The sequence below is a fragment of the Lutjanus erythropterus genome, chromosome 8 (assembly GCF_056507025.1).
Source record: "Lutjanus erythropterus isolate fLutEry1 chromosome 8, fLutEry1.hap2, whole genome shotgun sequence".
In the NCBI taxonomy this organism is placed as follows: Eukaryota; Metazoa; Chordata; class Actinopteri; order Lutjaniformes; family Lutjanidae; genus Lutjanus; species Lutjanus erythropterus.
Window position 1 is genome coordinate 9,932,753 of NC_139324.1, and position 18,269 is coordinate 9,951,021.

An 18,269-nucleotide genomic window follows, 5' to 3' on the forward strand; every position below is an offset into this window, starting at 1 on the left:
AGGTCTTTTATGGCAAGAACATAAATATACAATACAGTTAAAATGGAAGGATATTCACTGTTATTTCATGCTCATTGTGGCTCACAGAGCAACCCACACATGAAACTTTAGTACATACGCAAAGTCATACCAGTGAATGTTACTGTAACTATAAAATATAAAAATTCATTGGACATTCATTAAGACGTGACAATGGTGACAGATGGACACTTATCCAAAGGGCTGCCCACACCAAGAACAATAACTATAACAACTATAAGAGTGAACCCAAAAAAGAAAATTCAGATGTGTAATCCCTTTGTAATTGCTATGATTTTGATTAGCAGCTGTATTCTTATAACATTTGTTTTCTCCATAACTGTAATGGATTACAATTACATTTGTATACATATGTTGTTATTTAATTACGCCATGTTTTTAGCCTAGCAGTTGTTGGTAACTCATGGCCCCTACTGGCTGGGTAAGAGGAGTGAGGAGTCAGTCCGTACAGGTTAAATATAGGTTTTTCAAAAATTGTGAATCATCCCAACTGCAAGAGATCCTTCAACCTACAGTCATAAAAGTGCATTTTTTTGTTTAGGTTGATTGGTCCAGTAGTATGAGAGATAAGGTATGGACAAACCTCTGCCTTGTTGGTCACACACAGACATGCACACACATATGATCCATAGCATGGTGCTTACACCTGGAAGAGTTAATAACTATTGTTTGAAAACAGTCTAACTTAAGTGGATGGCAAAGTCTAGACCCTTTTGAACGTTTTTTTAAAACAATATATTGTATTTATAATTATCATTCCTGGTGTGGAAGGCCCTTTAAGGTAATGGTAAATGTAGTCAGCTGAAGCAATTAATTTCTCAGAGCTGCTATACTGACCAAGAAAGCAGAGTTCTCCTGCTTGCAGAACTTTACACGACCAAACCTGTGTTGCTGTTTATCATCAGATTTTCCTTTTAAGGGCTAAAGAGATGGCAATTTAATGCCGACAGTACAAACAAAAACTGTCCATTCTATGCTTTACAAACTGGTATTTATGGCCTAGTTCCCATCAAGACACAAACCCTGGAGCTCAGAAACCAGTGGTATGATTTGAGGAGTCATTTTTCACAACTTTTTCCTTTTTTGCAGCAATATATACATGCACATAAACATTTTTTTAAAAAAACAGACATTTTCTGTTAAACATGCTGCAACATACCACTAACTACTCATCACACCTGACAGTCAAAACCAAACACTTATCTGTGATGTCTGAGACAAAAGGAAGTAATGGAAGAAACAGAGCTGAAGCAGTCAGTAAACCATGGTTTTGTTGATTTATTTACCAACTCATCATAACATGAACGCAAATTACTTAGATTTTTTTTTTCTCAAAATCTGTTTTCTACAAATACAAAAAGAACGCAGAGATATTTCTGGGTGAGAAATGCTGAAAAACCTGTGGGATGTTTGCAGAGGGGAGAAATGTTCATTTGTTTTGAGTGCATATGTTGTGAGCGGTCATTCTACGTCTTCACTGCTTCCAGCCTCAGGTCCTGTGACATCAGCTTCGACATCTTTTACTGGTTCCTCGATGTCTGAAGATTCAGGCTGAGACGCCTCCATTGGTTCCTCAGCTGGCTCTGGTTGAGCTGATGGCATGTCGTCTTCTGTTGCCAAGTCCTCCTGAAGAAAAACACTTATTTAGCTCCAGTTTTAGTCTATTGTGGATTGTAAAATTTAAGGATACTCTATTATTGATCAAATGTTTGTGATAATAAATCCACTGATAAATTAGGGCAGCATAGAGTATTTTATTTTATTGATTATGGTGCACGTGAATCCAAAAATCTTTAAGCTACATATTTTACAACCTTATATATTTTTTTAAATATATCTCCTTGAATTAATGCATGTGGGAAAACTGCAACTTTAAAAACCACTTTAGACTTTGAAAAGAATTCAAGAGTTCAAGAGGTCAATTCTTGGATCCCTATAGGACCGTGATTTTGTAATTTCATCCCATTCAGATGCTCTGTCCTGCATTAAACTGTCTGCTTTGTGTCTAGTCCAAAAGATAATAAAAATTAATTGATCTTACCTGAGAAATCGTGTCAGCAGTTTCCTCCTGAATCACTGGATTTGACTCCTCTTGCTCCATTGGTTCTTCGTCATCTTTCATGTCGGCGGCCGGGTGTTGCTGGACTGGCGTCTCAGACTCCTGCAGTGACACAGTGGAAGTTTCTTCTTCAGCTGTTGCAGAAACTGGGGCAGACACTGGTTCCATCTGTGTGATAAAAAAGGAGGAGGATATGACAACAACTTATTAATAAATACATTGGTTATTTTATATCTGTTATATCAAACAAGTGGACCACAATAAATTACTGTAGCGAGGTGGGAATGATGTTTTGGGGCAGTTGGTCTGGCCAGACCTGTAATTCATCACGCAGTGATCGGGTGCAAAGGGGAACCTGTTGGCAAGCTGTGAGTGCTATTCTGGGCTTGGTCTCTTCCAGAATGATTGGCACACTGAGATTAGCACGTTAAACAGGTGAGAATAAATTGAGAATTGAGTTTAGCTGTGTGTGTGTTGTGGCCACAGCAGCAGCAGCAGCATGCTGAGTAGAGATAGACGTGGTGAGATAACTGGGCCCTAAATGAAGCTAGAACACTGGCAGTCACAGTGTCTGAGAGGCATCTGAACTCCATGTAGTGGTGTGTGTTGATGGTCGGGCTCTACGGTTATTTAATTTAATGTCAGAGCTGCAAACATTAATCGATTATTAAATTAATCTGCAACTATTTTGATAATGGCTTCATCAGTTTGAGTAATTTTTTAAGAGAAAAAAAGGTCAGAATTCTCTGATTTCACCTTCTTAAATATGAATATATTTTGGTGTCTTTACTCCTCTATGACAGTAAACTGAATATCTTTGGGTTTTGAGTAAAACAAGACATTTCAGGACCTCATCTTGGACTTTGGGAAACAATGATTGAGATTTTTCACCATTTTCTGACATTTTAAAACAAATAACTATTAATCGATTAATTAAGAAAATAATTAATCAGTTAATCTACAGGCAAACTACTGGCAATGGGAAAAGGGTAAATCACTTATTTTTAGCTTTGTTAAAAAACAACAACAACAACAAAACCCCCCCCCGCATATATCTGACACCTATTTAGTGTAAAAACAGTATATGAGACAAGAGGTAGGAGGAGGAACCACTGAATGACAAAATGTTACTTCTGGTGATAATTAACAAAAACAATTCAAGTTCATCATAATACTGTCAATAATTACCTCTTTCTCTACCACAGGCTCTGCAGGTTTCGGTTCTGGTTTCTTATTTGCTTCCAGGACTGACATGATTGAGGCTGGTATGTGAGCTTGCTGTTAACACAAAAAAACAGAAGCAGTTGGTACACGAGGAAATTCAAAGAGAGGACTGTAAGTGAAGTTCAGTTAACTTGCAAACGGCTCTGACCTGATTAGGTGTGAAGGAGTGGACATGCTGTAGAAGAGGCTCTCTCATCTCCGGGCAGCGTTCAAACACGCTTGTCAGCTGTGCGGGCGGCAGCTGCAGGAGAACGCTGAACGACTGAGGCTTCGTCCTCTGGCAGCACTTCACAAATCCTTCCCACACCTTGGGATACTTCCACACCTACAGGGCGAAAAATAATGTTAGACAGCAGAAAGTGATAATTATGAAATATGGAGAGCACTTTTAATTAGCGAACAAGTACAACTAATTTGCTGAATTTCTCAGATTCTAAAGCCTGATATTGGTCGGAAAAATTCTTAAAAATTGAATCATGTCGTAGACAGACATTTCAGAGAGAGATAATGAAAAAAAAACATAAATATTTGGCTGGAGTTTGGTGCAGACCTGCTTGACGATGAGACGGGACAGGATGTTCATGACGAAGCCTCCAAGTCGGGGATACATGGTGAGGGACTGGATGACGGTACGCATGAGCAGCATGGGGAGAGGACTCTGCTCCATCAGCTGCTGCATCACCACCGCCAAGACCTCTGACGTGTACACGTTCTTCTCCCCAAAGCACAGGTTGGTAGCTGTAGTACAGACGCAAGATTTTTTACTGCCACCTGTCCTGTATATGCAGCAGAGACTGATCGATTAAAGCTACTACAAAGAACATTCAGATTTTGTTGATTATGGAGACCCCTGTGGACAAAAGCGGTATTTCCACTGTGACCACCACAAATGCAACAAATGAAATAATCTAAATACAAATCTCCTCCTTCTTCGTTTTAACTAGCTAGCATTCTGCTAACTTTGCGTGTGAAAACGTAAACACAAGCTTGTTTCATCTGATTTTGAGGAGAATCCGACCCAGTGGCAGACAGCTAACAACTGCTAGCTAACTGGCTAATAACTAAGTAGAAACAAAGTAGAAATAGCCAATGTCCTTGCTGATGGTCTCATTTGCTTATGTAGGAGGAATCAGTATTAAATTGCGACTGCTTAAGCTACTACAAGGACTTTTTAACTGACTATGAAACAAGCCATCATAGCTGAAAAGGATCATCTGTGCTCAAATGAGCATAATTTCATTTATATTACAGACCCGGAGCCATTATACATTATGTGATATTGATTTGAGGGGAACTGAAAACCAACGTATTATTTTTCTTGTACTGAACAGTGTATCTCAACATCTAGGAGCTGTGTTGCCATTGAATTTTCTATATTATGCATTTACACTTGTTTAAGCCAGCAATGTCATGTAATGTACTGTCTGCAAGTACAGCTGTAACCTTTGATTACTCAATTAGTTGATTGAAAGAAATTTAGTTGCCAACTATTTTGATACTCGAATAATAATTTTTTTCAAGCAAAAATGTCAAACATTTGCTGGTTCCAGCTTCTTAGATGTGAGGATTTGCTGCTCTTCTTTGTTGTTTATGTTGAGTTTTGGCTTGTTGGTTGGACAACAGAAGTAACATGAATATGTTGTTTTTCCTTTATTTATTTGACCTTTATTTAACCAACCATTTCAATGTTACTGTGACAAGTCACCAAATATGTTAAACTTGGTCAGATAAATGAAGAATACCACTTAATTTAAATCCCATGGCTTTGTTTTATTAGTTCTAAAAAAAAATCATTACTATTTTATGGTTAGTTCAAATTTATAAACCTGAAACATAAAAACAATTTATTTATTTATTTTTCATGACCTCTAGAGGTCCATCATCGTGAAAATAATTGGTGGATTAATTGGTTATAAAAATAATTAGTTAGTTGCAGCCCTATCAGCAATTACGCTGCGAGTAATGTGTGCATCACTCACCACACAATGTCAAAAAGCTCATTCCAAGGTTCGTTTAATGGATAACCTGCATAAAAGCTAATTATTTGCTGGTTTTTGCTGGATTCAAACTCTGAAACCTGGTAGTGATGGTGTTTTTGAATCAGTCTTTGAATGTAAATGAATAAAATATAAAAATGACATACCTCTGAAGGAGCGATGTTACATAGAGATTAGAGCAACAACAGATTGAAGCACAGACTGCTGTTCAGAAACACTGAAAGAGACATTTAATGAACCTGCTAAATTCATGTTTCGGCTTGAAGCTTTAGTCACTGAACACTGACCTTTTATGATGGACTTCATGTCACACTTGGATGAGTCTATGTTGTGTAAGGCAATCAGCAGGTCACCAGGGGTGAGAGGGGACACAGACGAGCTTCCCTCACCTGGAAGAATAAAGAGTGATAATACATCAGAGTCCTTCACCTGAAAGAATTTTCTGTAGAAACCAAGAATAAATCTTGTTAATTAAAATAATACAGCCCAGTATCACAGAGGGAAATTCTAAGTAAATCTATAAATTTATGTACTAGGCTTGTGCCGGCAACGGTTCTCATACTGACAACTGAAGGCATGATCAACAATTGTTTTTTCCTTTGCTGATAATAAGGCGATTTTAACTTCCTACCAGAACTAAGATATTATAAAAAATAATCTCTAGAATTATTATACTCTAGAAAACCCTTTTGTGTGTTTAGAGATGTTTCCAGTGGAGTGGCATGCCCACCCACTGTGCCCTGTTAAACAGCAAGAGTGCCGAGTGAATTTTAAATCCTTAATTATAAACTAGTTTCTATCTCCACGGACCTCACACCTCGCATCTCCACATGCCTCTTTTGCTCTGTGCTCAGTAAGAGAAGTTGATGTTATGGATATGATTTGGATTGTGATATTAAAGGTAATGAAAGTAAGATAGTAATGTCAAATGGAACACAATGTCGTGATATTATCGCATTTAGCGAAGACAAAGCCTTTGACTTTACACTCTCATTTTAATCAGTGCAGCTGTCTACACCAGCTTCTGCAGGATAGCAGGTGTATCTTGCAGCTTATTTATGTCTCAAGTCCTTTTTTTGATGATGTGTGTTTATGTCCAAGAAAAAAGCAATGAACAAATATATTTTGCTCAAAGGGAGTCTCAAAGCAAAATGGAGAATTTAACAGTTACAGCTCCAAAGACGGCCTTTAGAGAGTAAAGGTTGCTGATCCCTGGACCAATCCTATCATGTACATGGCCAAGAATTATCACTAATTTCTGTGAATAGTCAGAATGAAAAACACAGACATGACACTGGAGTTCAGTTCCTGTGTGACACCAATAGGATTACTTTTACTTTATTTTGAAAGTGTAATTGGATGTTGCATATTTATTATTGCTAACTTGACTGCATAATGACGGTGGATGTCACAAAAGAGGGGAACATTTGTGTCCATGTACACAAATCTAATATATAACATTTCCTGACTATTTCGCAAACTGCTGTGAGCCAGTGTTGAATAAAATAAGAAACAGGGAGGATAGACTAATTAAACTTTTTATATTAAAAACTTAATTTTTCTATTTATTATAAGCTAAAATAAAACTATAAACAAGAATCAGTGCTTGACAAAATGCATTATCATGTGCACAGCATTCTTAGTGTAAGAAGAAGGAAGGTGACATCCACCAGTGGAGGACATCAGTGACTCTTACTGTGCTGAGTGCCCAAGAGACGGTTGAACACTTCCTTCACCACAATCGGGTTGAGTTTGATCAGCTTGGGGAGAGCCTGGATGACTTCATTCTACATGAGAAAAGTAAACAAAACAATAAGTTTTTGATTCAAATTAAAGAATTAATAATTATCATCTGTTAGTAAGACGAGTCAGGATGCACTCTACCTTTTCTAGTCCATTTATGACTGGAATTAAGAAGCGCACATCCGGCACCCGTTTGTGGTAAAGGTCTCTCACTCTCTCCACCAGCTCTGGAGATGGAGGCACTGGATGGAGGACAGGGAGACTTGTTTTACTCATCAATACGTCTCATCTAGACTTTATTTCATTGTTCAGTGTTCGGCAATATTTTGTGCTGATTGACCTAAATCCTCCTGTACAGATGAAAGGTGTCCTGTCGTTTTTTACATTTCTTTTTACCTTTATCTGTCAAAATGTGCAGACAGCGAGTAACTAAAGTCTCTGCTCCTTTGGGACAGTTTTCAACCAAGAGCAGCAGCTCAGGAGAGTTCATCCCCATTCCACGGATCTACAAAAAAAAGTGGGGAAAAACAAACAACTTGACTACTACTACTATTCAAGGACAACACAACTCAAGAGGAGCATCGCAACACACACAGTTCTCTCACAAATCATGAAACTGCTGTTATAACATCTCAGGCAATGACACAATTACACGACATTCCAGTTTTGAGGCCACAGGTGTGTTTGCTTATTTTGGTCTAGAACACAGCGAGGAAGTTGCATCATGCACTGTTTGCTCTAATTCACCTTCTCTTGTGGTCAAACTGGTTATAAATACACAAAAAACTACGTAAACATACTGTACGGTCCAACAGTCCACTTTACTTTGCCCTCAGTGGATTTTGTCATACTAGGATTTACAGACATGCATAACTGCTCATTTATACCCACACAATCTTGTGTTTTTGGGTTAAATCTGTTTTTGGTTCTTGTCTTGCCAAAAAAATTCAATGTCACCTGAGCTTAAATGTCACTGTTTTAATCTAAAACAGCTTTAAATATTCTTGGTAGGAACTCAAACTGTGGCTCTGTTTTTCCTAGATGTTTGGAGTGAGTTGTTTATATTCAAACACCACGTGTGGACTCTTAACTTCTTTCAGACTTTAATCTTTTGACTTTAAAATACCTGATGCCTTCTCCCAAGCCATTAAAAAGTCTGATTTAAAACCATTCATCACCCATTCATTTTCTGAATCAACTAACATAAATGTTATTCATTTTCATCAAGTCAGCATTTAATTCCTCAGGTCCACTTTGAACCAATCTGACAGCATCCAATCAAGCTGCAGGATGGAACCATGAACAAGTAACATTACATTACGTTACTGAGCTCCAGTTGGAAAAAATGATACCAAAGTTCATTTGGTTGGAGTTGAAAAACTACAAGGTGGTCGACTAAAAAGGAACTGCGACAGCGACACAATGGTAACATCAGAGGTGGGATGAAGTCATTGTTTTCCAAGTCTTTCAAATTCTTAAATTCTAAACTTCTGAGTTTTGAGTCCTAAACAAGTCAAAATGCACTCTTTACCAAGTGTAATGACATTTTAACAACAGAGCCTGGTCTAACTGTTCTTTGTGTAACTTATAATTATTGGTATCTTTTGCCCCAACTGGAGCTCAGTAACAGACTGTAGTTCTTTATGGTTCTCTCCTGCAACTTGACTGGATGCTTTCTGATTGGTTCAAACAAAGTGGATCTGGGGAATTAAATGCAGACTTGCTGAAAATGAACAGCGTTAACTTAAATTGATTCAGGAAATGTTCAGTGCAAGATTCAGGAAAATGAACTGATTTGAGGATTCACATTTGTGACTCAAGTCCACACCAGTAACTCTGTAACTCAATGACGCCGGAAACCCGCTGATACATTAAGACTCGTTTAAGACTTGAAACTGAAAGTTTTGGACTTATTTTGGACTTGAGTGCAAAGACTTACTTAATACTGATTAATACTGAATACTGAAAAACTGACTGAACTGTGTCAAACATATAGCATGGACAATGAATTTCACACTGAGCTCTTTTGGATGAACAAAAAAAATTGAGTATTCCCCAAAAGGCAAATGAACATCAGGACTTACAGGCTGCTCTATTGCACGAAGCACGCTGCGTTTGATGTCAGCGATGGCCTCGGTGTAGACAGAAGCCAGCTCGTGGACCAGCTGGTGGTTTAGAGGCAGCAGGGACAGGTAGAGGAACAGACACTGTCTCACTGTCTCTTCAGTCCAGGGGGCAGCCACTTCTGTCTCAACAAATGTACAATTAGCTAATTAATTAATCAAAACATAACAAATTAACATAACCTAACAATGAACATAAAACTCTATATTAAGCTAGACAATTTCACCCTATATTTATTGATGTAATCCAAAAATAATGTAAAGTTAATTATTAGCAAATGTACTGAAATACATTTTGACCATTTTGAAAGTAATTTGTCCAACCCTGCAGGCATGTGACAAATGTAACAAGTAAGTAAACTTCATATCTACAACAGTGAGAATAGGCAGCGTCTTTTAAAAAAGAAAATACTTTCATATGTCTGGTGAAAATTCACTTTGAATAGAAAAGTTGTGTTAACATAGAAGTTTTCTACGTGCATCTAGCAGTTATTGATACTGCCAGAAAAGCTGTGAAAATCTGCAGACATGCTAATTGTAAAGTTGCTCTTGTCCAGCAAAACTGAAGCTGGACCACAAACACTGAGTCTGACTCTAATAAACTAAATATCTTACATCATTATAAAAAGGTGCTCTTATAATGTCAAAAACATTACTAAGGACCTCTTCAATAAAAACAACATGCTGTAACTACATCCCCACTGAAGGTGCTTAGTGCCATCTGGTGGGCTGCAGAGGTAGTGCTACTGCCAAACAGTTAGACTGATATATATACATTTACTTTTTCTTAATTTACAAAGCAGTTTTATATCTAAATGTAGAAGACAACTGCACCAGTAAATGCTTCAAACATTCAGGAACACATTGTATTTAGGAAATAAGACCTTGAATACATTAAATCTGATTTCAAATTGGCATAATTTATTCCCTCGTTTTTTGCACATTATGTTTTCTTTCTCATTCATTTGAGAAGGTGGTAGTCAGAGTTCATTTAACAGTCAGGAGTGGACCTTACAAAAGGTTTAGTGTGTTATAGTAAATGCAATAGGTAGTTGTAGGTGCTGTAAAAGTGTGTAAATAGGTTAAAGGAATTGCTCAAAGTACATATGCAAGCTAAAAAAAACCTGTCAAGTGTCAAAAATAGTTGTAAAAATTATGTAAGCTAAGTGAAGACATCCACACATATTCCTAACCTGTGTCTTTGTCAGCCCCAAAGAGCAGAGATGGAGGGTTTGGGTGGACCAGAAGCTGCATGTAGTTCAGTGCAAACTTCTCAATGTAGTCCCTGAGCTGGTCTTTCTCATACATACGCTTGAGAAAAGACAAGGCGGTGGTCCGCACCTGAAAATAAAAACATGACAACCACAGAGAAATAAAATCCCACTGTCAGAATGTGAGTTACACGTGAATAAAATATGGACAAGAAATGTTACCACCTTCTCTTTTTCATGTGAGCTGAGATCCAGAAGGACGTGCAGGTACTGGAACTGCCTTGAGGGCCGTTTAACAATGAGCTCCTTCAGAGTCGTCATGCCCAAATACACCCGAGACTGAAACAAAGGTGACACCGGCACAACGGTTGAGTGGACTTTTGGGGAACCAGGTCTGTACAAGAAGCTCTGTCTTCATCACGTCACTTACCTCGTCCTCACAGTAACGTCGGATGACTTCCAACGCTGACTCTGTTATAATGGGAGCCTCCAGGACGAGTTTGGTGAAAAGTCTGACAGAGACAGAACATTAAAACAAAATGCACTTAGTTTTGGCTGATTTGCAATATTAGAGGGGATAAGAATTTTGAAATAATTAGACTAATTTTCACTGAAAAACATTCAAATGATCACGGTGTGTTTTGTGCAGGGATCTTTATCAAACAAAGATGTTTTCTGTAGATCTGTCAGAGAGGACACCTCTGCATCATGACAATATTTACTTTAACAAATATTAATGGAACATCATGGAAAGCAATTTAAAGCTTTCCTCATTTTTATCCATAGGGCAATGTATGACATTTTACTTCCAGGTGTTCCTGTTGTAGCTGATTCATATACTGTAAATTTAACTGTTTTGATTTATTATTGACGTCTTTCTTTGTTCTCCAAATTTTATTGTTTTGTACTTCTTATTGCCACTTTTATACAAGTTTCTCTTTGGTGTTTTTGTGTTAAGAAGCTTTAATTTAACTGTTTTTCTTGGCTACATTGTAAAGGTCTCTACCTCCATGTACTTTGATAAAATTTGAATTAATTGTTCAGTCCTACTTTGGTCTCAATGATTAAGTATCCTAAATTGAAAAACACTGCTAAGGGGTATCAGATATAGTTTTAAGTTTAACTAAATATGTCAAAAGATGGAGAGGACTGGAACCCCTCAGTGAGTATTTTGTCCCCTCTTAACTGTGTGAATTGCATCAGGCTACACAATAATGAGCTTGTTTCTTTGCTCACTGTATGTTTATCAGCAATAAGCTGTGTTTTATCATTTTCAGTCATTATAGAACACATAATCAGTACACCAAGTCAACCCCTGTCTTTAAATAACAGCTAGAGAAATAAACACGTGACAGTGATGAGTATTTTGTCTCACCCATCCCTCTGCTCAGGTTTCTCCTGCAGGCCTGACAGCAGAGTGTACAGACAGTGGTCGTAGCTGTCCAGCAGCCCAGTTGGCAGCTGGCTGAGGTAAGTGTTGTACTCTTGGTAGAGGAGAGAAAAGGCCAGGTCACTCCTCGTCCTGATGTCATCCAGAATAAACTCAAGCACGTCTTCTTTCATCATCCCTTCAAACTGCGTTACAAGCCTGGAGAGGAGCTTCACTCGGACCTGCCCGACAGATTCAGAGTGGTCATCCTCTTAAACAGGCAGCTTCTTTTGTGCTCATTAAACCTACTCAACCATAATGAATAAAATGAGAAGTTAACCATGGGGTCATCACTTACATGAGACATGCCACTTTGAGCAATCGCCTTCTCTGAATGCAGGATGCGTTTGATCGCTTTGGAGGTCAACTTTTCAATCTGCGAGTCTGATAAAGGCTGGACGACATCTGACAGTCGGAACACTTTTTTTCTCCCACTTGCGCCTGCCAGTCTGTAACAGAACAAAATCATGCCAGGTAAGAAGTCTGACAGCTTACAATACTCCTGTCATGTTTTCGTATTAGTGCCAGAGCTCACTTGGTTTGTGTTGTAGGAAGGATGGGTTCAGGGAGCCTCTTGACTGTGGGAGCTGCCGCCTCTGTTGTAGTCTTTTCTGTGTAACCTCCCACCACAGAGATCGCTTGTCCCACCATCACAGCTGGCACTTTGCGCTTGATAAGCTGGTCTTTAAGACCAGAGTCTTCCTCGTTTCCTTCTTCTTTGCCTGCATCATCCTCTCTGGCTTTACACTGCTCAAGTCCTGAGATATCACAGTTTAAATTAACAAAAAACACAAATACATACTTGAAATTTATATCAAAAGTAAGGGTAATATATACAGAAATTCCCACCAATAAAATATTTACTAACTAGTTTCTGCAATACACATCAATACTAATTTATCTGCAGCAAACCCATATCTGCTGATAACATTTGCCAGCAGATCTCTTGTTCTGAATCAAAAATTAAAAACTTATATTTTGAAAATGTACATTTGCTTTAAAAGAAGAGCATGAAAGAAAAAAACTTCTTCTCTTAGAGAAAAAAAAGTCTCTGCTGGTTGCCTGGCAACCTCAATATGATGACCAGAATCCAGGAAGTCACTGCAGCCAGCTAAGAAATGTGAAGAAGTGAATTTTAAAAACTAAGTATAAAAAAGTAGAAAACTAAGTATTAAAAAGTAGAAAAACATCCACGGTGACATTTAGCTTCACTTATGACAAGAACCTCAGTCCACTGGGTGAAAGCCCTGTGTTCATCCAACACGACTTCCTTTCTAATTATCTCGCTCATAGCTAGCACCAGGCAACAAGTAGCCAATCACAGTAGAACAGGACTAGGAGGAACAGTCTTGGAGGGTAAAAAAAATGCTGCCAAGAAGAAGTCCATCACATAAACTTTCTGTTAAAGCACAACTTGTTGTGTTTTTCATAGTGGACAGATACCACAGTGGTCAATCTTGTCATCTTAGAGCAAGAAAGCGAATAAGTGCATATCCAAAATGTCAAACTATTCCTTTAAAAGTCAAAAAGTACTCAAAATAAAACACAAAATGCCCTAATTTTGTAGGCCTTTTCATGGTGATGTCTTTGTTGCTCACCTGGACCAATTCCAGCTGCAGTCATCTGTGTGGCCATCAGCCTGGCCAGATGTTTAATCTGGGCATCAGTACCTGCTGACTCAACAGGTGTGTATGTGGCCTGGAAGGATGCTGGCATGACATCAGGCAAATACACCATGCTGATGAGAACCTAGACAAGCAGGCAGAGGAGATGTGAGCTCAGCTTTTGCACGGTGGCATTTAAAAGCGGGGAGACAAACCAAAAAAAAAAATGCCACCACTGCTCACCAGGTTGGCAACATTCTCAGGATTGAGCAGCGGGTGCAGGAACTCCGCTGTGAGGTCAATGGCAGACTGTGCTACTGGAACAGCAGCTGGTTTAGGAACCGAGAGAGGAGCCGGCTCCTCTTTGTCCTCATCATCTTCAATCAGGGCTGGCTCTGAATGCAAAGGAGCAAAATACGGGATGTCAACCAGGGTTCAATGTTAATGGATTTTTTTACTTGTCCAGTTGGTCAAGTGGGTCAGAAATCTTCTTGCCTCAATTTTTACTTGCCTCTGTACATACTGTTTTATTTATTAGTGGTTATCAAATTACAAGTGCAGTGTTTATAAAATGTCAGGAAATGGTGAAAAATGTCCATTTCTGTTTTTCATAGTCCAAGGAAGTGTCTTTAAATGTCTTTTTTTGTCAGTCCATAACCAAAGATAGTCAGTTTAATATGATAATAAATAGAGAAAATCAGGAAACCTCCATATTGAGAGGCTGAAAACAACAACAATTTTTGCATGAAAAATTACATTTATGATTAACCAACAATCAAAATAGTTCAGTTAGTTTAGATCTTTTTTGGTTGTCAGATTTACTAGCCCAACATGGTATTTTACTTGTCCCAAGTAAGTGGGCATTTCCTTATCTTTAAGATTACAGTATATTTAAGATTATCTTTAAGACTATATTATTTCCACCAAGTTTGTTGACTCGATTTAAAGATTTTGGCATTGAACCTGATAAATATGCCACACTGATTCTACAGACTTGTAGAAATAGTAGACAAGTGTCAGAATAGATGAATAAAGAATAAATAAATATCAGAATATGTGACATGGCAAAGTTCTAAAAACAACATATCATTATATAGAGCAAATTCAAACCTGAAAACCCATAAGCTCTTTCTATTCTCCCCACAGCAGGGCAATAAACAGTCTAATGACTATATATCAAATCAGAATGTTGAACTGCGATCACTACTCACCCATCTTGACCTTTTTTCCCTCTGTGTATTGCTCATGGCGAGGCCTTTTGCGCTGCTCACGCGGCGCGGGTGTGGAGCGGGTTATTTCACTCTGAGGCATCCCCAGGTCCAGCAGCAGAGTGCTGATCTGACCCTGGAACTCCAGGCTGCAGGGATGCTTGAGGACCGCCACCAAGTGCAGCTTCAGATTCTTTCGCACGCTGCTGACCTGAGACTTGGCCAGAGTGGGCGGTAGGTTTGCTAAAAAGGGAAAATATTATTTAATATATCACTGTGTAGAGTCAAATAATGTATAGACCATAAAGATTTGCACTGTAAAAGAATGTAAAACACATGTTTATCTGTTTTGTTTTGTGTCAATATCAGGCTGATGCAACATGGTTGGATCATGACACAACACTATCTCAGAAGCACTTACCGTGTAACGTCTCATAAGCCTGCACCACCTCTGACATGAACATTGGTCTCTGACGTGCGATAGTGGCCAAGGAGCCAAGTGCTGTAGTGAGGTTAATGCTGGAAATGGCCGGGTGGACCATGAACTTCAGCAGCCCCTCCAGTGCAGTCTTTCCCTCCTCACATAAAACATCTGTCCATTCAAACATCATCAACAAATTAGTTTTTAAAGATGAGCTTTAAAGGGTAACTCTTCCCATGTTTTGGTGGCTAAGTGACTAATGGAGACAACAATTTTTGTCCAGTACCAAGGGAGAGTGCTACAGCTGTCAGCCACAAAACTGAGCTGCAACTTAATCTCTCCGGGCAACTGTGCACCATCAAAATACATCCACTAAAAGTGCTTATTTTACCAGTTAATTAAGGGTTTATTACACCCAAACCAGAGCTGGTGATTGTTGGAACAGTGTAAAGGTTGCTTCTGACAGCTGCAGCGCTCCCATTCAGTACTGGGCCAGTTTCAAAAATTGCTGTCTTATTAGTCACTTAGACACAAAAACATGTGAAAATACCATCTGGGTTGAAAAGCTACCCTTTAATGGGCCACACTAAAAAACATGTTAATAACATAAAAATATCTGTACCGTAGCGAATGTACGAGTGATCTTTGGGAACTTTGTCCAGGCTGATGTCACCCTCCTGTCGTTTGGGGACGTCGGAGTCTGATGTCCGCGGTGACAGAGTGATGATTAATGATTCTGTGAACTTGATGGCATGAGTGCGAACGCCGTCGTTTTCAGAGTCCAGCAAGGCCAGAACATCCCCTTTCATCTGTGTGACCAGATCCCAGCACGCCTCCTGCCTCTCTGATACTGTTTTATAGCGCACCAACCACTGGCAAGAAAGAGAGAGAAGAGTAAGGGTGTCAAAACACAGCAGGTATTGGTGGTAGTAACTTTAAAAAATAGACTACGTTAGAGCTACGGCATTTACTCTTCGGAAGAAATCACAGTGAATCTGTAAATGATGTTTACCTGCAGAGTAACTTTATACAGCTGGGTGAGTGTGAGGATAGCTTTCTTCACCACGTTCACACTTTCATCCTTCAGCAACATGTTCAGGTTGGCGATCAGTCTGAGAAGGAGCTCATTGTCCCTTTTACTGGAAAACATAAAACAGGAAATGATTGAGAAAGCTGCAAAAGACACACATTCTTCACAGTCTTTCACAAACATGAAATTTACAAGACTGGAGGACTTGTCAAATAACTCACCATGCTTCTTCTATGAAACCAATGACAAATTTTCTCACTTCGATAGACTTGTCAGTCTGAAAGGCGATCATCTCCTGTAGGATGGACAAGCCAATGAAAAATGTATCAAGATTCAAAGTTTTAGTTTACTGCCATGTTGATGTAATGCACCATTTCACCCTTAATTGAGCTTCTGTATTAAAATAACTGATGTATTTCAGGTCTGACAAGAAAACTGCATACAGGTTTACTTACATCCAAGAAATTGTCCAGAAGGGAAGGATCCTTATTGATGATGAGCTCCTGGACCTGAAAATTATAGATGTTAATTGATTCAGTATTGATAGGGTTGTAGGTAACTCGATCATATCCCAGAACACACTGGGGCAGAAAGGCAGGGAAGACCCAGGATGGGTCCCATTTCCTTGCAATGAAAAGTGACCAAACTGACTGTGAAACTGCTTTAACTGATAGTTCTTTTTGGACATCAAAGCAGTAAAAACAGACTACAAACCTGTTTGAGTACCGTTAGCTTCTCATCTGCTGGTAACAGGGCAGCCTGATTCAGAAGATCCACCACCTGGAATGAAAAAGTAAACTGAACAAACTCTTTTTTGTATAGGAATTTATTTTTATTGTCACTACATGAAAATCTGACTGAAACCTAACCAAAACTCTTTCCTTATTGTGAACATGTAAAGAGCTGCTTTCAAACATTTCACACACTGATTACTGAAACTAATTCTTAAGTTTCTACTTAATCATCTAAAAAACATTACAACATTACACAACTCTATTTTGTGCAACACATCTATGCTGTAACAACAACAACAGTGCTAAATATAATGGAGAAATCAACATTTATTGACTGAGCAAAGACTGAGCAGACAGCAGCTTCATTCATTAGCAGACCAACGTTGCTGACTCAATATTTTCTGTTTATGACGGTTTAATAAAAACTAGAGGTGGGTGACATGATCTTTGGGAAATCCCTGTTTAATGCTGTAGCTACAACTAGTGAATATGTTAAGAAAATCAAATCACACAGCTGTAATGCAGATTTTAGTGGCAGGATAAGAGATAATCTTTGCTGTTGCATTGGACTGCAATACAGTAATTATCTTAAAATGCATATTCCACGCTTGGCTAGGCTTCTAAAATATATCTATAAAGTACCAGACAGACAAATGTCAGTAGTATGTAGTAAGAAGGTCGTGGACTGATAATAACGTCACTGATATGTTGGTTTATCCCACCACAATGCCTTGTTATTAAATGCCTTTGTTATATAAACATGAATCCCAGATCTACACATGATGCAGTTACACGTAAAAGGCTTACCTTTTCACTGGTGGTCATGTCGATGACATGAGGAGTTTCCCCCTCCTCAGACGAAACCTCCATGATGTTGTTCTGCTTCGCTCACAACGTAAACAACATAGTCTGTAAAATCCCTTTAAACACTGCAACCTGTAAAAGATATAACCGCAGTAAACAGGGAAGTTATGTGAAGCTGTATCTTAACACGTGAATTAACTTACAATGACGTGCAGAGAGTATTAGCAAGTGAAAGGTTAGTTTTGAGTTAGCATGCTACACGTTACTGATCATACCAGTTCACTTCTTTGTTAGATATCGCTTCCTGATTAAATGCTTAAATATATTATTTATAAACATTAATAACAAGGCTTAACTGCTGAGTATCACAGCCATAAACACTTTGTTCTCAGCTGGCGCGTTAGCCCCTTGCTAACCGTTCTGCTAACCGAGCGAACTGTTTAATGTATAATGACTGATATGTGGCATTTACTTACCGCTACAAACGCTCTTTACTTCGTCGTAGCAGCAGTCATAAAACGTGACTAGTGTGACAGGCTAATAATGTAGGGTGTTTAATACAGTCTAGAAACTCAATAACTGTTCTCTCCTGGCAGGGAAGCTGCCATGTTTCATAGAAACAGTGGAGTCACTCTTCTTCTAC

The 18,269-nt window shown here is 38.7% G+C and overlaps 1 protein-coding gene across 1 annotated transcript; it reads right to left on the bottom strand.

Moving 5' to 3' along the window:
• Positions 1 to 1,302: 1,302 nt before the first annotated feature.
• sympk (symplekin) lies at positions 1,303 to 18,258 on the bottom strand. Its single transcript, XM_084724466.1, has 27 exons — positions 18,103 to 18,258; positions 17,630 to 17,758; positions 16,803 to 16,868; positions 16,544 to 16,597; positions 16,310 to 16,383; positions 16,071 to 16,197; positions 15,681 to 15,930; positions 15,059 to 15,229; positions 14,641 to 14,880; positions 13,673 to 13,824; positions 13,424 to 13,574; positions 12,361 to 12,583; positions 12,124 to 12,274; positions 11,772 to 12,007; positions 10,827 to 10,908; positions 10,622 to 10,735; positions 10,379 to 10,526; positions 9,147 to 9,307; positions 7,459 to 7,567; positions 7,204 to 7,304; positions 7,016 to 7,106; positions 5,607 to 5,708; positions 3,873 to 4,060; positions 3,471 to 3,647; positions 3,287 to 3,376; positions 2,081 to 2,266; positions 1,303 to 1,665 (listed from the first exon to the last, which is right to left on the bottom strand). Exons 2-27 carry the CDS (start codon positions 17,690 to 17,692, stop codon positions 1,501 to 1,503), a joined length of 3,672 nt encoding a protein of 1,223 aa, XP_084580592.1. The 5' UTR covers positions 17,693 to 17,758; positions 18,103 to 18,258; the 3' UTR covers positions 1,303 to 1,500.
• Positions 18,259 to 18,269: the final 11 nt, after the last annotated feature.

Excerpts from the sequence above, each read along its gene's own strand:
- sympk (XM_084724466.1), bottom strand. The coding sequence starts at position 17,692 with ATGGAGGTTTCGTCTGAGGAGGGGGAAACTCCTCATGTCATCGACATG. Across the intron at positions 12,584-13,423 it reads TGCAGCTGGAATTGGTCCAG|GACTTGAGCAGTGTAAAGCC; the intron begins GTGAGCAACAAA and ends GTGATATCTCAG. Across the intron at positions 10,909-11,771 it reads AAACCTGAGCAGAGGGATGG|ACTTTTCACCAAACTCGTCC; the intron begins GTGAGACAAAAT and ends TGTCTCTGTCAG.